Below are 27,718 nucleotides of genomic sequence, written 5' to 3' on the forward strand. Positions count from 1 at the left end.
GGCCAACATAGTGAAACCCTGTCTCTACTAAAATACAAAAAATTAGCCAGGTGTGGTGGCATGTGCCTGTAGTTCCAGCTACTTAGGAGGCTGAGGCAGAGGAATTACTTGAACCTGGGAGGTGGAGGGTGCAGCAAGCCGAGATCGTGCCACTGCACTCCAGCCTGCTGACACAGCAAGACTCCATCTAAAAAAAAAAAAAAAAGAAAAGAAAAAAAAGCCTTTGCAAGAATATAAACTTACCCAAAGGAAAATATATTTTATGAGTTGCATCTATTTTAATGTTTACAAGGAAGCCCTAACTAAAGATGTTGGCTAAAGTACTGAATGTGCACAATTAATCTAATATCTTTTAACAGATCCTTGCTTTGAGCTCTGAAGTGACTCAGAGCTTACTGTGTTAACTGAAGTGATTGCTTTGTAAGTGCACTTTGAAATGGCACTTAAAACCAAGCAAAGGAGATGCATACTTTCAAATTCCAAAAAAAGGAAAGAAAATGTCCCGACTTCAGTAGAGAAGGAAGAATCTTTATAACTTAGCGGCCTTTAGAACTCACTTGAATTTTGAGGAAAAAAAAATTACAGTAGTGGAATCATAAGGCTTCTAATTTGTTTAGATATGATCATCTGGGATGGGTGTGGTGATTCAAAAGAACACAATACAATTGTAGTCAGAATAAAAATTACAGTACAGTTGTAAAGAGAATAAAAATCATCTGTTTGACATATGCCAACTCTATACCATTATACCAAATATTTAGTAACTGTTAAGTGATACTGACCTTGTTTACAATATATTTAGATGGACAAAGTGTTATTCTGATTCTTTTATAGCTAAGTGATACTCCACAAAACAGAATTATCTGAAGACAGATTAGTGAACTGTGGATCTCAAATTCATGTTCACAGCACCTGATAAATGATCTTATTCCTGTTGTTAATGGTTCCTTTGTTTATTCAAGTTAATGCACTGGAGCACCACTCAGGGTATTTCAAGCAATTTCATGTGAAAATTGATCACGCAAACAATATGTAGAATTTTAATACTCTTTATACCATACAGAAAACTTTTTTTCCTGTTTCTAGTACTTTCCTAGTTTTATTTGTTACACTTAAATTCAGTTGGAATTTATTTTTGTGTAAGGAGTGAGGTAGGGCTCTAGCTTTTCTTTTTTCTTTTCAAATTTCTAACCCATTATCTCAAAGCCATTTACTATTGGGAGGCTGAGGCAGAGGGTCACTTGAGGCCAGGAGTTTGAGACCAGCCTGGGCAACACAGTGAGACCCTAGCTCTAAAAACAAACAAACAAACAAACAAACAAAACACAAAAACCAAAAATTAATCAGGTGTGGTGGCATATACCCATAGGCCCAGCTACTTGGGAAGGTGAAGTGGGAGAATTGCTTGAGCCCAGGAGTTTGAGGCAGCACTGAGCCACGATTTCATCACTGCGCTCCAGCCTGGATGACAGAGCAAGATCCTGTCTCAAAACCCACCTCCAAAACATACTTATTAAAGATATAATTTTAAAATGGGTATGTGCCCAAAGGGTGTTGAACAATGAGAACACATGGACACAGGGAGGGGAGCACTACACACTGGGGTCAGCTGGGGGGAAATGGGGGAGGGACAGTGGGGAATGGGGAGTTGGGGAGAGAGAGCATGGGGAGAAACGCCAGATATAGGTGAAGGGAGGAAGGCAGCAAATCACACTGCTGTGTGTGTGCCTATGCAACTATCTTGCATGTTCTTCACATATACCCCGAAACCTAAAATGTAATTAAAAAAAAAAAGCAAATACTAATGAAAACTTAGAAAAACTTGTGGCATGACTTTCTGTTTGTGGATGATTTTGTTCCAATTAAGATGTATTCAAGGCTTAATGAGGTCTTACAAAGAAATTCAGGAACTAGAAGAAGATGCTCTTCTATCTATAAAAAATTAAAATGGAGGAGCTGAATTAAAACTGCTAGGAGGGATAAAGTGACTTCTCTCAGAAATGCAGAAGCAATACAAAGATTCTGAGATATACATAGAAGGGTATTTACTGCAGCACTGACTACAACACTGCCTGGTTCTTGAGTTGCTGCAAATCTCTGGACTCCTTGTGAGTACAGTCAATTCTAGTTGCCTTTCTGCTACGTTAGTCAGACACAATCCTAACTGATGCAGTACATTTTTCTTGTTTCCACTTTGTATTTATTTTCCCTTAGCATAGATTACATTTTTAATTTAAAATTTGTTATGAGAAATAAAAAATACTTACTAAAGAAGAAACGACAGTAATCCAGACAATATAGAGTTTGGTGGAAGGCAAGAAATCGTTTGAGAAATGTAATGTATAGCACGGCAACCGCTGTATTACGATCAGGATATCGAGGACTCGAATATGTTGGACTTTATTTTTATAACAAACAGACAAATAACCAGAAAAAAAGAGTTGATTTTAGAAATTTATTATTTTTTTTAAAAAAGCAACTTCCAGGGTTGTCATTGTACAGGTTTTGCCCAGTCTCCTGTAGCATGGTATAGTGATAACTGATTTTTTATTACAAGGACTCAGAGGCATTGAAGATCCATAACTATCTTCTGAATTACCACAGAAAGAAGAAAGAGTTAGAACAGTTTAATGTTAAGTGTATTTAAAACCATATTCTAATTCTTTTAATTTGGTTATCTGAGTATGATAATATAGGAGAGCTCAGATAACTAGAAAAGGCAATTGACTAGAACACTCCATTCCCACAGGATGTGCATTAACAGACTTTTTACGGCATATATCTTTATATAGTTTGCAAACTAATTCAACCCATTTTACACAGCATTAATTTTTGTTCTGACATTGGGCTGAAATATTTGCTTGTCGTCTTATAATTATTTTTTTTCCAGTTCTTTAATGGATTTTATCCTCATCTGACATAGTGTTTGGACTTTGGTGTACGTGACACTTCAAGATCATCTCTGCCCATTCTAGTGATAGTTACAGTGAGGTTACCCATGGCCAGATACCCAAGACTGTTAATTTATCCACCAGCTCTGTTCTTGACTTTGGTAAAAGAGACATCTTTTGTCTTACTGGAGGGTGCACCAAGCTTCAGGCAAGAAACTGTGAGCTGGTTGTCAACAGAGACTATGGTTCTTACCAAGGTTCTTATTAATGCTGTGCAAACAAGGGTCTCGTCATTTCAGTAACTATTTGTACATTTATAAAAGCAATACAGTCATGGGAAAAACCAACAAGCACAGCTTGGTAGAATAACCTGCCATGAAATATCATCGGCTTTATAATAATTTACTACAACTGTTCTTTTTATTCACACTGGATAGGAAATGCTTCCATCTAACACATGGAATACGAATATATACAACAAAAATTTGGCTTTAATTAAAAAAGTTCATAAGGACAATAACATGGGGGCTGAAAAAAATAATTTTGTGCAGTTTTCTGATCACAATCATATGTCTCCTGCCTTTTACAGGGAATGACACAAGTATTGATGGATTTTGTAAACCAGTTAAAAATTTTTCCTGCCTGTAATAGCCCACTATGAAGAAAACATCTTTTTCATACAGTCTATAGAAGTTTCTCCTTCTTAACTGTAATTCTAAATGACTGGGGATGACACACTGAGTCAGTTTTAAGAACAAATCTTCCTAAGCCTTTTCAAAATCATCATACATTTGCAGTTCCCTATTCCATCAAAACGCTTTGCAAAAACAACATCTTGTAACTGCACTGGGCATATGACTGATGCACTGTTGAGATCCTGAATGGTGCATTCGCACTGATGCTCACCATCTCGTTGCTCAGCAACGTCAGCATCTTGGTGTGAACTTTTGAATGGCCGCAGGAATCATGTGGCAGTGGCGTGGGGTGGGTGGACTGTTTTGGACTGCCAGCAGTCAAAACAGCTGTGATGGGCTCAACATCTCTACACTGTGAGCCTGGGGAACCCATTCTTCTATGGAATGGTTTTCAAGGGGCCCAGCAATGTCACTGCAGGTGGCTGAGCTATCCTGGCCCCTGCTTATGAGGAACTACATGAAAGAAGAAGCCTACTGTTCTAAAAATAGACAATGCGGCAGGGTTGGGGAGAGGCTGGGAGGTTGCTTTCACGAGTCTAGAAATCTCTGGTTTTAGCTCTCTGAGAAGGCTGGGAGACTCTGTTGCAGGCAGCTGTGGGAGAAGGTTAGGGTTGGAGGTACACTTGGAGATGTGTCAGTTTGGCGTTGGCACTGCAGATTCAGCGCCAGTGGTCCCTGACTAAGGCACTCTGCCTAGATCTATTTCCCCCGACTGTACCTTTTATACCCGCTGGCTTTCCCATTCTCCCTGGAAACTCCTGTTTGTTTTTGCTTTCTAAGATAGATAAAACAAGTAGGGTTCATTACTCCCGTCTGACTGTTGGGTCCATCTGACTGTTGAGGGGTGCCTCTCTGGAGTTGTAATTTGAGAAGGATTGTGAAGAAATCATTGGGCTTAATAGGAAATAGTGCTGTGATTGATTAGCAATGTCTGCCATGGACACCAAAATTGGTATTGATAAAATAAATGCATCCCAGGCCCTTATATCTCTGTTCTAAGTGAGAGAATGAAGCTGGGTTGATGTATTCTTGAAGGATCTTTGGAGACCACATCCCAAGCCACTATATTTACATTTATTTTATATTCTGTTTTGTTCTAGAAATGATGTGAGAATTTAGGGGGCTTGGGACAGGAATTTTAGGACTTGTAGAAGGCTGGAGAAGGAGATAATTTTGAACGGGTAGATGCAGGAGGCCCACAACAGTGATCTCTGTTTTCACTCCTGGGTAATGAAGCCCAATGTTTAGCAAGTGATTATAGGGCTTATTGACTAAATAGATCGAGAAAGACCTGGAGAAACAAGGTGGGCCCAGGCATGGTAGGAATTTCAGGCAGAGCATCTCCGTGTTGCACATCTGATGTATTTCCCCTTGGTTAACAACTGATATTCTATGTTGAAAAGCCAAGGAGAAATATGTTTGTGTACACGCACATGCCTTATGAGAGTTAATCAAAGAAGCTAGGGATTATTTCCTTATTATGTCAGGACCATTGTCTCTCAGCTCTACCCAGAAGTCTCTGGTGCACAACTTTACCAAGAAAAAAAACAAAACAAAACTAATGATACCATGTGACAGTTTCTAATGATGCTATTTTGGAAAGATCATCTCATGTTTATCTCTGGAAAACAGGATAAACTTCATACCTCAAATGGTTTAAACTGAAGCCGAACCTGATTTTTGACATGAATCATTCACAGGTTGCTCTTCGACAACAGCATTGTCTGTTGATCTAGGGACCATGTCTGGCCAAAGCCAGCCACCTCTAGCTGCTGATGGCCTGTGGGTTTTAGAAACTGGCTGATGCTCCCATAAATACGCCTGTCAATTGCACACAACTGATTTCACTTACACATCAACATAGCAACATACCTTTTCCATCAGTAAACAACTGCTCCCTTTCTCACTTGGAAACTGGAAGACTTTGCAAGGAAAAGATGGCATATATTTTTAGATACCTGCAAATCCCAGGAGAACGTCCTTTTGCATACCCGTCTGATGTTGAGTTTCTTACCGCACCAGGGACCCCAGTATTTCCAAAGTTGTAGGCAAAGGTTTCCTCCTTCCTGGGTGGTGCACGGGGGTGAGGGTCCTTTGGCTCCCATGCCAAAGGTCCAGGGTCCAGGGATGGAGGTGGAGGAGAGGCGGGAAGGTAGCATTTTAGAAACCCAGCAATGTATTTCTTATCCAACGCTGCATTTCACCCTCAGATAAATGATTTTCTTGCTGGTCTCCATGAGACACAGTCCCGTTGAGAGCATCTTGCAGTTTCACTGTCTCTGGAAACTTCTAGAAGTGATAGATGGTTGGCTATAAAAGGTGGCTGTAGTTGCCTCATTATTTGCTTTCCGGCCACTTAAAATATCTGTTTCTGCTGATCATGATGGTCGTTAGACTGGCATTGCCAACCAATTTTTAGAATGTGTGAAAGTCAGTGGGCTTTATCACCACTCCTCTCCTCTAACTGGAAAGACTTGTTCTAGCACCTCCCGAAGTTTCTGAGAGAGCCCAGAGCAGGAACTTTGGGCTCTAGACAGAAGGCCTTGGAGGAGGGCGGGAGGGAGGAGGTGCCCTGTTGGGAGGTGGAGCCTGGGGAGGAGGGGGAAGGATGGAAGGTAGGGATGGGATCGGAGAGGTGGGGGCACTGGGGGCCGGGGGAGGACAGTGAGGTGCAGGGGGTGGGGGCGTGTAGATGGGGGCAGGAGGTGGCGAGGAGGTGTGGTAGGCATTGTTGAGTGGGTACTTGGCTGGCTGGTTGTTCTTGACCCTGGTGAAGTTGATGCAGCGCCCCTAGAAGACAATCAGAGAGAAGGAAACATGAGCAGACGGCCTCACATCAGGGCCTGTGGTGTGTTCGGGGAGAGTTTGCATGTGGAAAGCAAGCCCCTCTTGGTGACAACTCTCTAGTGGCACCTAGTAGAACCTGAGGACAAGTGGGCTCCCGCTTCCTTTTCCTGGACTGTGTAGCAAAATGGCTAAAATTCATCTCTTCCTGGAGTCCAGCTGTCTCAAGTTGGAGAAAGGGAAGGAGGCTGACTTAATTGGGTGCTGTGTACAGAGGTCATCAGATTGAATCCAACAGCCCTGCTAACTGGGAATTATTAACTGTTCCATTGCACGGATGAGAAAACAGGTTCAGAAAAGCGAAGTTAGCTTTTTCAAGGCCATACAACTAGGAAGAAGTGGGATTGGTGATTCTAACCCAAAATAGACTCTAGAATTATTCTTCCTGCTGCTACTTTGCCTTCTGGAAGGGGTCCTCATATTTCATAAACAAAAGTGATTTACTTTGATTCCTTTCAATTACATGCCTGGAAACGGCAGAATGTTAAGACCGTGAGCTTCTCCTATATGGTAATTCAAGGATGTAGCTAGAATCTGTGATTGGAGTTGTCATGTGATGTGGCCAATAGAGGTGGGCCTCGAGGCCCTGATGCATTTACCTCGCCTGTGCCCCCTCAACTGCTTGTCGTGGGTAATGAATGAAGGAGGCAGCTATCTCTACTGATGTGATCAGTACAGCTTCCCTATCCATGCCTTGCCTTCTCCAAAGTGCCAGTAAATAATAAACAGTTTATCCTGCCCTTGTTCTGGCTGTGGATTCCCTCTTCCACATGCGGCCACACCTGTGCAGGTACCTTTAGTCGTCACAGAAATTGACAATCTATGTACCTTAAGAAATACAACCTGGGGACATTTTACTGCCAAGTGGGCATCTACCCTGAATTCTGCTTTTCCCCTACCCTTCTTGGGTACTCAACTGAACAATGCAGAGAAGACCCTGGAATCCTTTACAGCAACCTCCTGAAAGGCAGCATCCAAAGCCAGCCTTAAGTAGCCTTGTCTCCCGTATAGTGTCTCTGCTCTGCTCTCCAGAGTCACAGCCATGCTTTCTCTGTCCTCCACCAGATAGCCCCCAGTCTCAACTGGCACTCAGGAGCCTCTGCACAACACTCAGCTCTGCAAGGGAGGGGAGACGGGGCTCTTCTGCTCAACTCTTCCATGCTGGTGTAAGTTCTCTACACTTGGCCACTTGCTCGGTTGGGTACCCACCCCCTGCAGGCTCCTGGCCCTCCTCACTTCCCATGCCTCTGGGTCATCTTACTGTTCTCTCTCTGGCATGTCTGGATGCCTACGGAATCGCTCTCCACGGGGGCCAGGGTGGGGCTGCACCTCTCTGAGGCTGCCCTCCATGCTGAGGCTGGGGCTGGGGTGTGTGAAATTGTTCCTGGCTACACGCTCCAGGATGGATGCTATCCTGTGGTGTCCAGCCTGAATGGGACATGTCCAGAGAGCACAGAGTTTCCCTTTCCAGGCCTTTTAGGGACAAGCCTGAATGGGAATGAAGAGGTTGAGGTGTGGAATTTGGGGAACAATTGTTGCTTAAATTAGCTCCAGGACAAGAGGAAAATGAGAGTGTGTTGTTAGAGACTTGGCTCAGGATGGGCCACAGCAGGGACAGGCTGCATGCTGGTGGGAGGCTGTGGGCTGAGAAAACCTTCCCTCCCTGTGCACAGCCCCGTGCCCCCTTCAAGTCATAAATCATGTCCCTTTTCCTCCACACATTTTCCCCACAGCGACTCCAGCCTCTACTTGCCCTTTGCTTCCTTGAGTTCTCTAGTTCTCTACACCACACATTTGAGCCTGCACGCTACAGCTATTTCATCTGTAAATGCTTTGCCTCCCTGTCCAGATGAGAAACTCTGGGAAGGCTGCAGCCTTGTTTTGTGCTTTGCTGCTCCGCAACTCACAGCCTCACAGGGTGTTCTCCATGGTACGGGGACTCTCGGTAAAAACGAAGTTATTTGAGCCACTTAGGAAAAGTAGCGGGTAGAGGACCTTAGCAATAAACTGAAAATTACTTCCCAGGACATAGCATTAGCCAGAGGGAATCTTGGTGAGGAAGGGCCCAGCTTGATGGGACTGCACTTGGTTTATGAGTTGCAATGCCATGTTTAGATGCCAGCACCCCCGCTTCTCTGAGCTAGCATTACACGTGAGTAAACCAGGGGCTAAGCAGGGGAGGCTCTGACTGGGGGTCCACTAACTGCAGAAAGAAGATCCCCCCTTCTTGCTGTACTGCCCAGACCTCCTGGTTTATGTCCAGCCTCTCAGGCATGATGCTGATTTTGTAACCCAGTACTGTACATTCCCGGCTGTTCAAGCTGCCCTCTTTTATAGCTTTATAAATCTAAGCCTTGGTTACAGTTTATTTATGATTCTGGATAAAGCTTTCCTTTAAGATGTGAGGGCCCTAATGATTACCATCTGTGATGAATTCCTGTGACGACAGTTTTGAGCTGGGATTTACTGTGCTATCTGTTCTGTCCTTCATTCCTAGACATGCTAAGTGAGACTGAGAGGCTCAAGAGATTCATGTCCTTTAAAGATGATGTAAAACCTTCATCCTGGGGAAGGAGCTGCTGGTGTCTGGGGTTGAATGCCCATCCGGCTTCAGATCTCCTCTAGAGCTGGCCACCGGGTTGGGCAGAGGAGAGGCTAATTAATTAATCCAGAAGTTCATGTACTTATTCTCTTCTGTTGAAATAAGTCACTCTACTATTTTTACCAGAGGCTGTTGTGTCCAGAGACAAAATCAGAAGCTCCCAGCCTTCTTCTGCCAATACCTCTGTTCATAATCCATGTTAGGATTCCCAGGTGTTTCCAAAAAGGTGTGAAAGCATCCACAGACTAAAAGATGGTCTCTCACATCTGTCAGCTGAAGATGGAATGAAAGAGGGCAGTGGAGGCTGGTGGGGGAGTGAGGTGGGGAGGAAGACCTCCCGAGGTCAGCACTTCTCGCTGCTGCCATGGTGTCTTGGCCAGAGCAGCAGAGGGACAGATGGGGTGGGCTAAACTGGTGATGGGGGAGGCAAAGAGCCCTCCTTCCTCTGGTTAGTCACACTCCAGAGGTGCACCCATGGGTCACCTACCACAGAGCATTGCACTACAGTTCATTACAGCACCACACCCCCCACCCCAACCTAGTCCTTTAGATCTGAGCACAAAAGCCCAGAGCTCTCATCAAGCAGCCAGAGTGGACAGGGCAAGCTCATAGCTTCTGCCTTGCCCCCGCTGTGGGACACCCCACAGTGTGATGTGAGGTGGGAGTAATCATAAGACCTGCCACTTACAGGTTTTAGGAGGACTCCCTTAACCAATGTTATGAAGGGCTTGGAACAGTGCCTGGCACATGCATTGTGTTTAGCAAATGAAGTTGAGTCTAACTCCATCTCTCTGCAGGATGTGCAGACATAATCATGACCCTGTCTATGGTGGAAAGGTCAGTTGGAGGTGGTATCAGGTGTTCCAAATCCTAGTTCAGTGCTTTCTGAGTGAGCTGCAGACTAGAGCTTCTACACTCCACACCTGGCTTCTATAATAAAATTCATACATAGGAAAAAAGTAGCAAAATTGTAGGGAAAAACAAAGCAGTCCCTAGAGCCTGCTCTCTTATGTCTCTTCTCTCCTGTTGCCACTAAGTCCTGTAACTCATTTCTTATAGGACCTCCCACAGTGCACTGCACTGCACACACATGTGATTGATGATGAATTTACACGTACTTATCTTCCTGAAAAAAAAAAAAGGTGCAGACTCGGCATCAATAAATCCCTGGGGTAATATACAGTAAGACCCATAGTCTTTGTAAGAGGGGTGTGGTTACAATAAGTTCTTAAAACCTGGAGTCGGAGGTGCCAACACAAACACGGTAACACTTAGACCATATAATTGGCTTAAAGATCAGTTTATACAACATCGTTTTTTGCTTGCAAGAGGATAATAGAAAGGCCAGATGTTCTCAGTGTTAATGTAGGCCAGCAAATCTGCACCAGTGTTTGGTTAAAAGGTTGCTAGGATGATTGGAACTCTCACTTCATAACACTGGTCTTTGTGACCCAGTTTTATTTTCTGCAGTATTGGTTTTGGGTAGTTTGATTGAGATCCAAGATTTGGCTTTGACCTCAGTTTACCTCGGTGTCCTCATTTACAGGAATGAATGCTCATTATTTACACACTTCAGCAACAAAATTCTAAGATTAGATTCTAAGAAGAAAATGCAATAATATCTCCTGCTAAATGTAGGCTTAGCAGAATGCTAGCCAGCTTTCCTCCTAGGCTTCAAAGTGCCATTTTGATTTGCCTGTATCTAATGGTGGTGGGAGGACTATTTAAAATGTGCAGGTACATTAGCTTCTCTATTTATCATCAAAATTCTGTCAGTTAAGTATCATTATTTTCACTGTACAGAAAGAAAACTCAAGCCTCACACCTGTTTAAATAACTTGCTCAAGACTACACAGCCAGTAAGTGGCAGAGTGGGATTAAAATCCAGCTCTGTTTGCCTCAGGAACTCATCCACTTTATCCTGTTTTCCTGAATATAGACTAAAAGTGCAAGTGATTTCTTGGAACACTTGTAGATAGCATCACACAGCGTAGCACCTGACCACAGTCCATCAGCTCTTGACACAGCCAAGTGATTCTTCCAGAACCTAAGTGTTGTCAATTCACTCTCCATGTCAAAATTCTTCAGTGATTCCCCATCACCTTTAAAATAAAAGCCAAACACCTCCACTGGCATATGAAGCCCTTTGGGAGCTGGTCTGTGCTTACGTCTTTCAATTGATGTCCTACTCTTTTATTGCAGGACGCCCAGCTTGGTCCACCCAATGCCCTTCACAAATATTTGTCCAATGAAGAATATAATTTGCCATGTGGCACTCTTCTCTAAATGTTTCCCATTAGAAACATTGCTCCTTAACTGGTTGGTGAGCACCTCTGAGGCAGCCTCAAAGGCTCTTCCTCTGGAGCCCAGTATTGCTCTAAAAAGCTCAACGTTCAAGTTCAAGTTGGCACTCAGCAAATACTACTCATACACTAGAGCTCCGAAGTGCAGCAAGACGTCTTAGAAAGCTCTGATTTTCCCCTGCAGGTTTAGGCTCCCCAGAGGTCCAGGATCCATGAACACAGCTATGAGTTTAATGCTTCTCAGTCACCTCTCTGTGGTCTCCTTGGACATTTCCTAGGTTCTTGGAAAATGGAAGGCAAGAATCTTATGTATTCCCCTCAGCTTCCACACTTAGAAAGGTTAATATTACCTCTAAAAATAGTTTTTGGGTTAACTTTGATTGCCTTATCAAAGGAAATTGTTCTTCAGCAAAAATCTACCTAAATTGGAGGTGACACATTCTGAAAGGGTTATGATGAAAAGGTCATGATAAAGATCTTGTTGGTCAGGTTCTGGATTTCCCTAGGTTTGAACTTCTGACATTGATGGTCTGAGGATTACAGAGACAGGACACTGGTGGTGGGGCTGTGGTCTGTTTGTGGGTTGCAGTTAGGAGGCAGAGTTCTACCTCTAGTTCTGCCACTAACATACTCATCGTGAAACCCGAGGCAAGTCACTTTCTCTCTATGGACCTCAGTTTCTTCATCAGTACAATAAAGTTGTACCAGCTAGATCAGGCATCCCCAAACTATGGCCCGCGTGCCGCATGCGGCCCCCTGAGGCCATTTATCCTGCCCCCCGCCACACTTCAGGAAGGGGCACCTCTTTCATTGGTGGTCAGTGAGAGGAGCACGGTACGTGGTGGCCCTCCAACGGTCTGAGGGACAGTGAACTGGCCCCCTGTGTAAAAAGTTTGGGGATGCCTGAGCTAGATGATGTTCAAGGACCTCCCAGCCCTAATATTCTATAATTCCATCATTTTTTTTTTTTTTTTTTTTAGATAGAGTCTCACTCTGTCACCCAGGCTGGAGTGTAGTGGCATGATCTTGACTCACTGCAACCTCTGCCTCTTGGGTTCAAGCGATTCTCCTGCCTCAGCCTCCCAAGTAGCTAGAATTATAGGCATATACTGCCACATCCAGCTAATTTATTTATTTATTTTTTTTGGTATTTTTAGTAAAGACAGGGTTTTGCCATGTTGGCCAGGCTGGTTTTGAACTCCTAAACTTAGGTGCTCTGGCTGCCTTGGCCTCCCAAAGTGCTGGGATTACAGGCATGAGCCACTACACCCAGCCTCTGTCAAAATTTGAATTCCTTTGAAGACTTTTCCTTGGATACTTTAATCTGAATTCTTTTGTGGGGCAGCCAGTTTGCATATTTCTTTATATTAATTAGTTTGGCTAATGCTTTGTATTGCATATTTTCAGGTCATTAGATTTTAAAAAATATTAATAAATTGAAAATTCGAAATTGGAGGTCTGCCTATTGCTTTTCTATTATTGTGGTAAGAGTTTGAGCTTGCCTACAAGTTCTGAATTTAGGTTTGTGGGTAGACAGGGAGATGTGAGAAGAGGTGTGGGCTGATGGTGTGCAAAAGACTTGCCAGTGGTGAGCTCATATGTGCTGAGTGTTATGAGACATCTGTTTGGGCATCAGGCACGCTCAGTGGAGGGGGAGCTGGACTTCAGAGATGGTTAAAAATACGCTATGGCTCCCACAGATTAAACCAAATGGTTTCCTATAAACAGAGGTCATCTAAGGAAATTGGATTTCACAGGAAGAACACTAAAGTAATTTGATGGAAAAAATATAACATATGTGCCAAGTTTCCTGTGACAAATACCTTTTCTCTCTGGCCTAGTTCTCCTACTTATTGTCTTGTTTGGAGGGGTGTGTAGGTATTTCTCAAGTTATTAATGAATTAGGTTTCCAAAGTTTGTTTGGAAGTCAGTTGTTTGGAATTATAAGCATAGTTCGTAACTTAAATCATTCTTGTAAACTTAGGCTAGACCACAAAACCTCATCGACATATTGAAGGGAACTGACGATCCTGCTGACGGTGGTGCTCTAGTGATGAATTAAACAGAACAATGAATGGATGGCTGGGTTGGATGACTTAATAGTTAGCCTTCTACCCTGTCTATGATTCTCTTCATTTGTTAATTATTTGTGCATTTATCCTTTTGACAAGTGGGTTTTGAGGGCCAGCTGTGTCCTCAAAAGGTGCTGCAGACAGTATTGAGCAACCGTGAGGTCCCTGACCTCATGAAGAGTATAGCCTAGAGGTGAGGACAGACAGTAGTCAAATGACCCCACAAACAGATGGACCCCAGCAACCACATTTGTGATCTGTGACTCTGAGTTTGGCCACAGTTGATTGGACCAGAAGTGGACAACTGTGCTGAGCTAGACCCATCAGATTCTCTCTCCTGTGAATTTGGAATGACCACTAAGTGACAGGTACTCAGGACTGATCATCTGAATTGAGGGAATGTAAAGTGGGATCTTGGGGATGAGGGGGCAGCCATCTTCTGCCACAGTCAGGGAGAAGCAGAGAAAGTGCTGATTCAGTTTCTTAAAGACCCTTCACACCCTTTCATTCTGCCCCACCCTCGTTGTTGCTCATCTTCTATCACTTGGCCACCAAGTAAACCAGTCTTCTTGCTTTCGGCCTTTCCATTTCACTTTGGTATTTTGGTTTTCCATATAAAATTCATATGCATGCATGCACACACACATATACACACATACATAAAAATGTGCATATACATACATATATATGTATGTCAGCATATGTATAGATAGAGGCATGTATAGAATGTACGTATACCAGTGTACACAAAATGTGTATATACACAGACACATTCAAAGGTATCTTCTTGGCCAGGCAAGGTGGCTCATGCCTGTAATCCCAGCACTTTAGGAGGCAGACAGGAGGATCTCTTTAGCCCAGGAGTTACAGACCATCCTGGGAAACACAGTGAGGCCCTATGTCTACAAAAATTTAAAAAAAATTAGCCTGATGTGGTGATGTGTGCCTTTAGTCTTAGCTACTTGGGAGGCTGAGGCAGAAGGATGCCCAAGAGTTTGAGGTTGCAGTAGGCTATCATGGCACCACTGCAGTGCACTCCAGCCTGGGCAACAGAACGAGATCCTGTCTTGCTCCTTCCCCCTCCCCAAAGCTGGAGCCAAGGGCAAAGAGAAGGGTGGGTTGTGAGTGGTGATGCTCTGATCCTTCTCAGCTCCCTTTTCTCCACCTCAAATCTTGCCCTGCCTATAAATCTCATATAATAGCCTGCCTTTTATGCTCTGTACGTAGAAAGGGATCCAAGGTCAACTCTTTTAGTTATTTGACTCATTTTGCTGACACACATACTGGCACACTCTCCATAATAACGTCTTTGGATGCCAGAACTGAGGGTAAGATGAAAGCACACAGGAAATATTTGGTAACATGAGGAAACTAGAAAAATGAAGGAAAGGGTAGAAATAAAAATGGTATCTCTTTAGTGGGACACGTGTAAATACAAGCGTTGTCACGAATTAATGTTGAGGTATGACTTATTTAACAAAAAAATTCCCTTTTTTCATCTGATTACAGTTCTTTGTTTTCTTTGTTGAAAATTTGAAAAAATACACAATGAAAAGAGAAGAGGAAGGAAGAAGATAATGTTAAATTACAGCATTCAGAATTAATGTTTTGTGCTTATATTTACAGAACACAGACACACATCCAGTGGAGGATATATTTACGAAAAAGGAATCATCCTGTATAAAAGTCGTAAAGTAGTTTACTGTGACCATTTCTCCCTTGTCATTTTCAGTGGTTGCATAATCTTCCATCACATGGAAGCACCAAATGCAGTTAAGAAGTTCTTTATTGTTGGGTATTAAGAGTTTATCTAATTTGTCTTTATTATAAACAATACTGTGATAAAACTGTTCATCCATAAATATTTTCATACATCTGTCAATTGTTTTAGAGCAAATTATTTGAGGTAGAATTTCTGGGTCAAAGTTTATGTACACTTTGACAGTGTTTGATAATATATTGTCAAACTGTCGATACCACTAGAAAAAGTAATACTCATTTGTAGTTGCAGTAGTCTATGAGAATTTCTATTTCCCTACACTTTCAATTACAGTTTTAGAATTAAAAATTTTGCCAATTTGACTGTTTGAAGGAATTGTATGTTTCCATGTTCATTGTTTTATTATTTGTGAGATGAAAATTTTAAAAATGTGTGTGTGCATATATTTAAAGATATACATGTCACAAAAATACGTATGTATATACGTATATGTGTCATACACACACACACACACACACACACACACATATATATAAGTCCTTTGTATTTCATCTTTAATGACTTGTCTGTTCATATGCTTTGCCCACTTTTACTGAGGTTTTGATTTTTTTTATTAATCTTTTTTATTGATTTGTAAGAGCTCTTTATAGAGTAATGGTGAAACCAGTTGATATGGTTAGGCTTTGTGTTCCCACCCAAATCTGATCTTGAATTGTAATCCCCGCATGTCTAGGGAGAGAAGTAAATGAATTATGGGGGCAGTTTCCCCCATGCCGTTCTCATGATAGAGTGAATACGTTTCTCAAGATCTGATGGTTTTTAAAGGAGAGTTCCCCTGTGCTTGTTCACACGCTCTCTCACCTGCTGCCATGTAAGACATGCTTGCTTCCCCTTCTGCCATGATTGTAAATTACCCCAGGATTCCCTAGCCATATGGAACTGTGAATCAATTAAACGTCTCTTCTTTATAAATTACCCAGTCTCGGGTAGTTCTTTGTAGCTGTGTGAGAACAGACTAATACGCTGGTTAAGTAAGCTATTTTTTTTGTTTGTTTGTGATTTTTAAAATTTTACTGATGATATTTTTTACATACAGAAGTTAAATACGTTTATGTGGGTAGCTGATTATATTAATCCATAAAGTCTATTTTTTTTTTTTTTGAGATAGGGTTTCACTGTCACCCAGGTTGGAGTGCAGTGACGTGATCTCAGCTCACTGCAACCTCAGCCTCCTGGGTTCAAGTGATCCTCTCACCTCAGCCTCTCAAGGAGCTGGGACTATGGGAGTGCACCATCATGCCTGGCTACTTGTTTTGTGTATTTGGTAGAGACAGGGTTTCACCATGTTGGCCTGGCTAGTCTCAAACTCCTGAGCTCAGATGATCCACCAGCCTTGGCTTCCCAAAGTGCTGGGATTACAGATGTGAGCCACTGCCCCTGGCTCATAGAGTCTATTTTTCATATGCCTTAGAAAGACCTTCATCATTCTTTTCTAGTTATGTTATAGTTTCACTTTTCTGTATTTATAGAATGTGGACTCTAGAGCCAAACTACTAGGATTCAGGATCTGGTTCTGTAACTCACTGTGTTATCTTGGACAAATTAATTAGCTTCTCTTTGTTTTCTGTAAAGTGGGTTAAATAATTGATCCTAGCTCATGGGATTATGTAAGGATTAATGAAAATGGTAAATAACTTTTTTTTTGAGATGGAGTTTTGCTCTTGTTGCCCAGGCTGGAGTGTAATGGTGTAATCCCATCTCCCAGGTTCAAGTGACTCTCCTGCCTCCACCTCCCAAGTGGCTGGGATTACAGGAGTGCACCACCATGCCTGGCTAATTTTGTATTTTTAGTAGAGACAGGTTTTCACTATGTTGGTGAGGCTGGTCTTGAACTCCTGACCTCAAGTGATCCACCCGCCTTAGCCTCCCAAAGTGTTGGGATTACAGGCATGAGCCACCGCACCTGGCCTATAAGTAACTTTGAACAGTGCCGGAAATATAAAATTACTCAGTAAATGTTAACTATTATCATCCGGAATATATTTTGCTATAAGATGTGAGGTACAAGTTCAAATTTATTACATCTTTTTCTAAATTAGCCAGGTACCATTTGTTAAATAATACCACCTTCCAGCTAATTTAATGCCAGGCTTATCATATAGCAAATCCTCACTTGTTCTTCCGTTTGTTTTTTCAGGTCTCTGCTCCACTTCTCTGATGTGTCTGTCTATATCTAGCAGCAGGGTTGACTGTTAGTTTCACAACATATTGTGATATTAGTATTATATCTTTATTAGTTTTCAAGATTATCTGCACTAGTCTTATCTGATTGTTCTTCCAAACAACTGATTATTTATAATGGCGTAATTCATAAATTAAGTTGGAGAAAATGGCCTTTTATATTTTTATATTTTCTCATCTATTAATAGCACATTCAAGATTTGTGATTTTCTAATATAAGTTCCAGCTTTCTTTTAAACATTTATTTCTGTATTCATTTTATTGTTGGTATTGTAAAGTTTAACTTTTCTCTATTTTAGCATCCTACTCTTAGTATATTTATTTTGTATTTAAATAATTCTCTTATAGTATTTCTGTTGATATAACTTAATCTTTTCCATTTCTAATATTTACCTGTTATTATTTTTCTTGTTTTATTGCATAGATTTGAAGTGATGTCAGGTGCCCTTTCCTTATTATTGTCTTAGTAGGAATACCTTCAATATTTCATAAATAAAGTAGTTTAGATATCCTTACTTCTGTTAAGAATATACTTTAATTTCATTTAAGTGTTTAAAAATTTAAGCAAACATCAAATAACTTTTTGATATAAAGTAAGATAAACATATTGATAGATATTTTTATTCATGTTAAGAAAATAATTTCCTATTCATGGTCAGTTGATAGTTTCAAAAAGTAACATTTTAAATTTTATCAAATATCTTTTTGATATCAGTAAAGATCATTATATTATTTCTATATTTTCACCTACTGTGAAAGTGTATATTTCATAAATGTATATTTAAGAGATAAAAAGAGATACACATTTGAAAAGTTCTGAAATCAATTATCTTGGATTTAGGATTTTTGCACCCAAATTCATAGGTGAATTTGGTCATGTTTCTCTTGTTGTGAGCTACTTTTCATCAAGATTACATTAACTTCACAAAACAATTTGGGAGGATTTTCATCTTTATATATGTTCTGTATTTCTGAAATAACATAAGAATTACTTGTTCTTTTTTTTCTTTTTTTTTATTGCATTTTAGGTTTTGGGGTACATGTGAAGAACATGCAAGATTGTTGCATAGGTACACACATGGCAGTGTGGTTTGCTGTCTTCCGTCCCCTCACCTGTATCTGTCATTTCTCCCCATGCTATCTCTTCCCACCTCCCCACCCCCGTCCCTCCCCCATTTCCCCCCAATGGACCCCAGTGTGTAGTGCTCCCCTCCCTGTGTCCATGTGTTCTCATTGTTCAACACCCGCCTATGAGTGAGAATATACGGTGTTTGATTTTCTGCTCTTGTGTCACACCTGGCCGAGAGAGTTTATCTTAAGAATTCTCACCAAAAAAGCATTGCTGAGAATGATGGTTTCCAGGTTCATCCATGTCCCTACAAAGGACATGAACTCATCGTTTTTGATGGCTGCGTAATATTCCATGGTGTATATGTACCACATTTTCCCTATCCAGTCTATCATCGTTGGGCATTTTGTTCTTACAACATGTGGATAAGCATGGAATAATTCGCTTAAAAATTTCTGGATATGGTATTATTTAAAAGCATAGTTCTTTGATGCCTTTAAAAATTTTTGCCACAGATATTGACCTATTTAGGTTTTGTACTTTTTTGGGGGCCAATTTCTATAATTTATCCATTCTTGAAAATCATCCATTCATCAAGATTTTAAAAGCATTTGCATAGATTTATACTTTGTACATAGGGCATTCTTATAGGTAAAGAATTCTCCTTATTCATTGTGATACACCTTTCGTCATTCTTAATAATTACATATTTTCATTTTCTGACCTTCTTTTTTGGATTTGTCTTTCAAAGATTCATCAGTGATACTGGTATTTCCAAAGAAAGTCTTAAAAACTTATTTCTAATTTCTACTGATTTTGCTTTGTTTTCATTAATTTGTTCTTTATTCATAGATTCCTTGTTTCTGTTGTCTGTAGATTTGTTTCATATTATTTTCTAAGTTTTAACTAATGCTTACCTCATTTGTTTCCATTTTTTCTTGTTTAATAATGAAAGAATTTAAGGTCATGATGTTTCCAAATCCCATGAGTTTTTGTTGAGATGTTCCAATGTCATTATTTTCTAGGATCCCAGTTAATTGCAATTTTGATTTTCTGTTGGACTGAACAGTAATTTATGACAGTGCTTCAAAATTTCAAAGTGCTTTTTTTTGGGACAGAGTCTCATTCTGTCATCTAGGCTGGAGTGCAGTGGTATCTAAGTGCTTTTTTAAAGCAAGAGGTTAATCCTTTATTGCTAACTTCTAGCTTTTTATTTTTATTTTTGGTGGTATATGTTTACTGTAAAAATTATTTGTTCTCTTTTTTCAGGTTTTCTTTGTGGCCTAAGTTATAGTTGATTTTTACAAGTTAAGAAAATAATATGAATTATCTATTGAAGAGTGCTGCTAAATAAATTTTCATTAATCATTTTTTGATTAGATTTAATTAAAGTCTCTATATCTTTTACTTTTTCATCTGCTTACTTTATTGAAGTCCAAAGGTGGTCGTGTTTATTAAGTTACTTTTCTCCAATGTTTTACACAATTATAGCTGCACAAATTTTACTTTGCTCATTTAATCACTGGGCCACCCAAGAGTAGCAGGGAGGGTGCTCTTTGAAGGCTCTCTGGGAAGAGGGAAAAGCTTCCATCCCAAATAATTCTTGCTTCTTGTTTGTGGTGGTGGTAACTTACTTGCAAAGGGGGCTGCCATCCTTTCCGCCTGTAGTCTACATGTGCTGTGCTGAGGGGGAGCCCATGCCTCTGCTCCCTCAAATCTAGGTTGGCTGTGATCGTTTTGAATGTAATGGAAGTGATGTTGTGCTAGCTTTGAGCCTGCCTCTGAGGCCTGACAGTTTCTCCTCCTATTTTTGGTGCCCTGAACCTCCATGTAAGAAATCCCAGCTAGTCTACTGCAGGAGGCCTGTTGAGGTACAACGAAGGGCAGTCAAAGGAGTGAAAAAGCCCTCTGGGCTGTCCAGTCATCCTTCCAGTGATTCCAGCCCCAGCTACCATCTGACACAACTTCATGAGAGACTCAAAATGAGAACTTTCCAATTGAGCCCAACTGACCCAAAAAATGTGAGGAAAAAATAGCAAATTGTAGTTTAAGTCACTAGATTTTGGGATGGTTTGTTATGGAATAATACTGAAACAAGTAGCTACTCATCGCTTTGCCTAGTGGGGTCATTCATGGTATGTGGAATCTGAGAATGAGTTGTAGGTTTCCCTTAATTTGGATTCTGATCTCAATGTATGCTGTCGTCATTGTCTGACACCACTAGAACCAAGGTCCCCAGGAGAAAGACAGGATAACTGGATGACAGAAAGATATAACCCCAAAGGCAAACATCCCACACTTCCCTTTCTGTCCTCTGGATATTATCCAGCACTGTTCATTTTGAAATGTAGGTTATAGATTGGATAAGGAAAATGTGGTACATATACACCATGAAATACTATGCAGCCATAAAAAAGAATGGGACCATGTCTTTTGTGGGAACATGGATGGAGCTAGAGGCCATTATCTTTAGCAAACGAATGCAGGAACAGAAAGCCAAATACTGCATGTTCTCACTTATAAGTGGGAGCTAAATTATAAGAACTTATGAACACAGAGACAGAAACGACAGACACTGGAGTCTACTTGAAGTGGGAGGGTAGGAGGAGAGAGAGGAGCAAAAAAGATAACTATTGGACACTGGGCTTAATATCTGGGTGATGAAATAATCTGTACAAAAATCCCCCATGATACATGTTTACCTATGTAACCTTCACATGTACCCCCAAACATAAAATAAAAGTTAAAAAAAAAAAAGAAATGTAGGTTATTATGGTGATGAGAAAGGGCTGAACTCAGAGAGGACGGGAAAGATGCTACAATATGGAAAGGGGTTTTTGCCTCTTTACACACTTGTGCATGCTTGCTTGTTGAGCCTATGATACCCTCTCACCTTTACGCTGCCAGTGAGTAGCTCAAGGTTGAAGTCTCTCCTGATTCTGCAGTTAGGTTAAATACATATACTCAAATTGCCATTTTGACTTGAAAATCTTAAAAAATATTACTAAATACTCAGAGGAAACACAGTAAGATAAAGTAGTCTTGCCATCAAAATAGGAATGAACAAACTCTGTCCTAAGGCTACATGAAATGCGAAGTGACCAGGTCTACCCTATGCAGAAAGTTACAACTAATTACTTGTCATACAAATGAAAAAATTGGTAAGGCCAACTGGTGAAGGCTTCACTCTGATGGCCCGTGAGGAAGGTCAATAAACCATCGCAGAGAAAAAGGGCAAAAATACATTAGGTGACATATGGAAATGAAACCTCCTTGTCTGATGCTTAAATCCTTTCTTTAAATCTCATCACTATATAAAATCATGGCATGCTATGTTTGCACCTGTTTGGTTCTGACAAATTTCAAAAAATCAAGACAAAATAAGATTGGAGAAAGGAGATTTAGGAAAAGTGATCAGGTGGCCAAAATGCTCTCACTGAACAGGGGCTGGCTCTGAGAATTCACACCTTTCAAAGGGGCAAGACAAAGACTTATGCAGAGATACCCTGGGTAGTATACTTTAGAGGTGGTAGAGAAAGTTGAAAACATTAAGAGGAAGCAAATCACGCTTGAGTGGTGACCCAGTGTGGCACATCCTAAATATTGTTTCTTAACTTTGCTCTTCTAAAAACCAGCCATTGGTACTAACCATCTTCTCATCAATGTCCACAGTATACTCCTGGGTCCTGCCAAGTAGTGTGGCAGTTACTTCGCCAAAGAGCCTGGTTTTAATCAACATTTTGGATGGGTCAAATACTTTAGCTTTAATGCACTTTTCTAAGATTTACAAAACAAAACACCATGGCATGGTCATGCTGAGTGAGTGAAAGTCTGACTCAGGATGAACTAATATTATTTAGAGACTTCCTTCTTGCCCTTTCTGTCTCCCTCTGTTAAGAACCTTGAGGATATTTTTCCTGTTTCCGGTTAAACGACTTTAACTACTTAGAACCACCATTAGTATAGTCTTTTGATTTATTATTTTATTTATGTTGAGGTATTTGCTTTAAATATTGGTGCCAGAAGATAAACTGACTAAGATTGTTTGGTGAAGAATGTTATTTAGCTTGGATGTGGAAATGTAAAATTATGAAATTACTGATTCATCTGGTGCACAGCTCCAACCTCATCCTGCTCCATATATACAAGCTCACGGATGAAGGTTTGTTTTCTTCTTTTGCACCAATACGAGGAATGGCATCTTCAGGATGAGTTCTTTTCCTATGTCTGTAGCTGTCAACATCTTTTCCCCAAAATGTAATATTAATTTTTTTAAAAAAGAACAATTTTGCTTTTGTGTTTCCTGTATTGTTGCCAGTGAGTGGCACTGTTATGGACTGAATGTGTGCCTCCAATGGGATGGTGTTTAGAGATGGGGTCTTTGGGAGGCACTTAGGGTTAGATGAAGTCACGAGGGTGGCTCCCTCATGACGGGGTTGGTCCCCTTATAAGAAGAGTTTCCACAGAGCTTCCTTTCATTCTTCACACATGTGCACCAAGAAGTGGCTATGTGAGTACATAGCCTGGAAGGGGGACCTCACCAGAACCTGATCCCATTGGCATCCTGATCTCAGACTTCTAGTCTCCAGCACTGAGAGAAAATAAATTTCTGTTGTTTAAGCCACACAGACCACAGTATTTTGTTATGGCAGCCTGAGCACACGTCTTAAATGGGCAGGAGTCTGCTAAATTCTCAGCACTTCACAAACACACTGCTTTCCTATTCCATGACATTGTCACACTGGCCAAGCCCCCTACTCATATGTATTCATTTGAGGAACCAGCTATTTGTGATGGATTGAAAAGTTTCATAATAATCCCATCTGCCACTCACTGAGTGCTTACTCTGTGCCAGGCTTGGCACAAGCTGCCTTATATGCATCAACTCATTTTGTTCTCCTAAAAGCACTGTTGGTTAATATCCCCATTATCCTGATTCAAAAATGTAGAAATGGCTCAGAAAGGCTAAGTAATTTTCCCAGGCTACCTCTGGAAGTAAGTGACCAAGTGAAGATATAAACCCAGGTCTGTTTAAACTCTATGCGCTTTCTTTTGAGGAGCATGTGCTTTTAGATTGGAATGAATGTAGGGCAGAATGAATCAAGAGGCACAGTCATGAAAACAGTTGGCCACCAGTAATATTACCCATTTGAGAAGTTGCCGTGAGTCCCAACACTTGCCCAGTCTCCACTGTTCTGTTCCAGCTTTCCATGACTCCATTTCTTCCTTCTTTAGAATTTCAATGCCCTCTGGCAACCCTTCCTGGAGAATTGCCTTGTGTATCCCTATCCCTTTTTCCAATCACAACTTGCTTGTCTTACATGCCTCTCCCTTATAATCCTCTGTGCTTTCTAAGAGACAAACCTTTAATCTGATCAACAAGCTGGGTCCACTATGGTGGTTTATTTCTTAATCTATCTTTCCATAGACACAAAAGCATACTATGACAGAGATTGACAACTGTCTCCCATATGCATTTTCACTTTCTTCCTTTAGTAGAATCCCTGAGTTTCACTGGCCACATGACCAGCCAGCAATGACTACATTTCCCAGCCTTCCATGCAAAAATTGGTTCAAGAGGCAGTAAATGATGCTGGGCTTGACGTAGTGTGGTGCATCGATTATAGATGGGTGTGGCCTCCTTTGCATCAAGGTGTGGCCATGTAACCAATGCTCTGGCCAGCTGGATGCGAGCAGAAATGATATATCCAAATTCTATGCTGTGCCTTAAAAGAAAGATCACACCCTAGCCCTTTTCATTCTTGGACTATGCAGACAAGAACCACACTCTTGGGTGGTAGAGAAACAAGATGGAAGGAGCCTGGGCATGTGACAGCATGGAGCCGCCATGTTGGCCTGGATAGTTTATTCTCAGAGAGTTACATGTGAGAGGAAAAAAAAGTTCGATGGTTGAAACTTGTATTATTTTGGGCTTTTGGCAGGTCAGCTGAACTTCTAACCTAAATAACATAATTCAAGAAAGGAACCTTCTGATGACAGTATTTTATTCTAAAGAAGTGGCCCCAGTGCTGGGCATTTGGGGTGCTGTGATAGGCTCTTGTGGTGATTATCTGCAATCAGGCTGGGCTTTGGGCAGCCTCTCAATTTTGACCATGGCATTTGCTGCCCACTTTAAAGAGGTGAGACCTGCCCAGCTGGCTCCCAGAAATCTCTTAACTGTTTCCTGGACTCATCTGCTTTTCAGGTAAGGGCTGCCATGATCCTGCCAGAGTGCCTCTCAGATTGAAACTAAAGGAAGACAGTAGTCAAAACCCTGAATGTCAGACAGAGAAATGGAAAATTTACAGCACTCAAAATCTGTGATTCATTTAGGAATAAAAAAAAAAAGCATTAAGTTATCCAACCTCAAAACTGTTTTCAGGCTTCCACTGGACCTCATACTCTTCCTAATTGCAAGACCATGTAGAGTTGGATCTGAAATAAGACCATGAGCCAGTTTCAAAATGCCCCATTTTCATGGTGGACAAAAGGCTTCATGAATCCAGCCTGCACTAATGAAATGTCTGTGATACTTCTCCCCAGGCTGGGCTGAGCTCATGTTCTGCATGATCTGGGAAGAAGTGGTTTGTTGGACTAACATTAAAACCTTGTAAGAGGAAAAAAAAATACATGTTAAATCCTTTGGAAAGAGGTAGGGTAAAGCTTTGGGGATGATTTCAGCACCTGATTATAAATAAAGAATGTTGCTAATTACTAATGAATTTTATTTATTCATTAAAAGTGGACTCAGCAGAAAGCTCCACTTGGAGAGATGACAAATAGTATGACCTCTACTTCATTTCTACTATTTAAATAGTTCCTCTTAGCTGCACAAACCCTTACAAGGATAACAAGGTCACCCCAGGGGCCTTGATGGGCCTCTGACTCCAGAATTCTCAGCCTCCTCTCACTGGTTATGTTGCTGCTCCTGGCTTGCAGCCCTGCCCTCCCCTCCCCTCCCCTCCCCTTCCCTTCCCTTCCCTCTTCTTTTCTTGCTCTGTCTTTCAGGCTGGAGTGCAGTGGGGACGGTCTTGGCTCATTGCAACCTCCACCTCCCAGGTTCAAGTGATTCTCCTGTCTCAGGCACCTGAATAGCTGGGACTACAGGCACCTGTCACCATGCCTGGCTGTTTTTTTGTATTTTTAGTAGAGACTAAGTTTCACCATGTTGGCCAGGCAGGTCTCAAATTCCTGACCTCATGATCCACCTGGCTTGGACTCCCAAAGTGTTGGGATTACAGGTGTGAGCCACTGCGCCCAGCCGGCTTGCACCATTTCTTACCTCTCAACCACCACTTTAGCTCCTAGGCTCTCCCATTTCCTACCGATTGATGAGGCCTTTGGAACTAGCTTGACCTTTGTCTTCCCTTGGCCTCATGGCCTACTATACATCCTTCCCCAATTGACTGGTCTTTTACCAGGTCCCACTCCACAGGGGATGAAGATTAGACCTGGAGGGGCCTCTCTGAGCTAGACCCCAGAGCCTGCTCCCAGAGATCAGTCCTAGAGTGAATTCAGCCAGAGAACCCAAATAAACTGTGAACCTAGACAGTTCAGAAAAAAAAAGATGACCTCATGCTTAGTAAGAACAATCTTTGTTCAGTCTCCAAAGACCCTGCAAAGAGTGGGGGTGCTCGTGGTTTGGCCCACTCCTCCTCCTCATACTATGGCTACCAACCCCCTCATTGAAGAAGAGGATTCCTGAGGCTGAGAGATGTGGCTGGGACTGAGGCAGAGGAATGCAATTGAGAGGCAGTGTGGAGACACACTGAAGTTCTGAATAGCTTACTCTGATTTTCTGGGAGCCTTAGCTGTGCAGTGGTTGAAATTAAGAATAAGCAAAAAGCATAGTAACAGCAATACTCCTTGTCCTCTTTCTGGCCATCACAATTCTCACCTGCTCCCTTCCTGCTTTTCAGCCTTTTTTCTTTAAAGGCGGTGACTTTGTCATACTATGTGGTCTAAAAGAAGCTTCTGGAATAGCATCCAACATTTTCTAGTGTTCAATAAATAAGCTCCCTGAAGAACTACATTGTGAAGTTGGAGAGGGAGCTTGGGGGCTTGCCTTGTCAGTTTCTCTAAACTTGTTGCTTTTTCTCAGCTCACCTCTCCCCTTTCTCCTAACTTCCTTGCTTCTCCCCTACCCATGAGGTTAGTGAGTGCCTCTAGGAGTGTGCTGAGCAGAGTGCCAAAATTTCCTTCCCTTGAGGGATCCTCTTCCTACTCTGTGTCCCCTGGGCACATCTAGACTACCGTTTGGTCTGATATATTTTTAAAAATTTATGTATTTATTTTTGAGACAGGGTCTCACTCTGTTGCCCAGGCTAGAGTGCAGTGCCACAATCATGGCTCACTGCAGCCTCAACCTCCTGGGCGCAAGAGATCCTCCTACCTTGGCCTCCTGAATAGCTGGGACTACAGGTGTGTGCCACTGTGCCTGGCCCAATCTGGTATTTTCAACTTTAGGGATCCCCTGTTGTCATCTCATGGAGACCGCCCCCCACCTTTTTTTTTTTTTTTTTTTTGGGACGGAGTCTTGCTCTGTCACCAGGCTGGAGTGCAGTGGCGCAGTCTCGGTTCACTGCAGCTTCTGCCTGCTGGGTTCAAGCGATTCTTCCGCCTCAGCCTCCTGAGTAGTTGGGACCACAGGCATGTGCCACCGCGCCCAGCTAATTTTTTGTATTTTTAGTAGAGACAAGGTTTCAACGTGTTGGCCAGGATGGTCTCGATCTCTTGAGCTCGTGATCTGCCCACCTTGGCCTCCCAAAGTGCTGGGATGACAGGCATGAGCCACTGTGCCCGGCTGGAGCCTCCTTTTAAAATGTTAGTGTTACCCAGGAGACAAATTCCCTGGACACTGGCACCCAGTAACATGTGGGTTAGCCGGCATAAAGATCTGTTCTTTTGAAGCCAGGGAAAGAGTGCTCAGGACTGTTAAATTTGAGTGGTAGTGATCTGGATGAAGGGACACAAGTCAAACTTTGAAGGAATGCAGGAGGCAAAAGGACCAAAGTGTGCAGAGCACTACAGAGAAGGGAAGGGAGGGGCTGGCCTGGAGGTTAGCGCGTGAGCTCGTTCTCACAGGCTGGGAGCATCACAGAAAACGGAGCGAGGGTGACACTCAAGATTTCTCCAGGAGCTTCTGACCTGGGGCTTACTTCTGCAAACTGTGCAACGAGCCCAAGAGAGACTTGTTTAATCACCAAGAAGATTTCTCTTCATATGTTAGTCACACAGTATAATGTGGACTAAGCGCAAACATGAATATTTTAGGAGGAATA

General features: G+C 41.8%; 1 protein-coding gene across 2 annotated transcripts in view; it reads right to left on the minus strand.

Moving 5' to 3' along the window:
• Positions 1-2,441: 2,441 nt before the first annotated feature.
• ANTXR1 (ANTXR cell adhesion molecule 1) overlaps positions 2,442-27,718 on the minus strand; it is a 266,805-nt gene continuing 241,528 nt past the window's right edge. For both annotated transcript variants that reach the window (XM_003922664.4, XM_074398773.1), the window contains one exon: positions 2,442-6,376. In XM_003922664.4, coding sequence (XP_003922713.1) covers positions 6,116-6,376 — 261 coding nt within the window. In that variant the 3' untranslated portion in view covers positions 2,442-6,115. The remainder of the gene's footprint in view (positions 6,377-27,718) is intronic.

This window comes from Saimiri boliviensis, chromosome 1 (assembly GCF_048565385.1).
Source record: "Saimiri boliviensis isolate mSaiBol1 chromosome 1, mSaiBol1.pri, whole genome shotgun sequence".
Classification (NCBI taxonomy): domain Eukaryota; kingdom Metazoa; phylum Chordata; class Mammalia; order Primates; family Cebidae; genus Saimiri; species Saimiri boliviensis.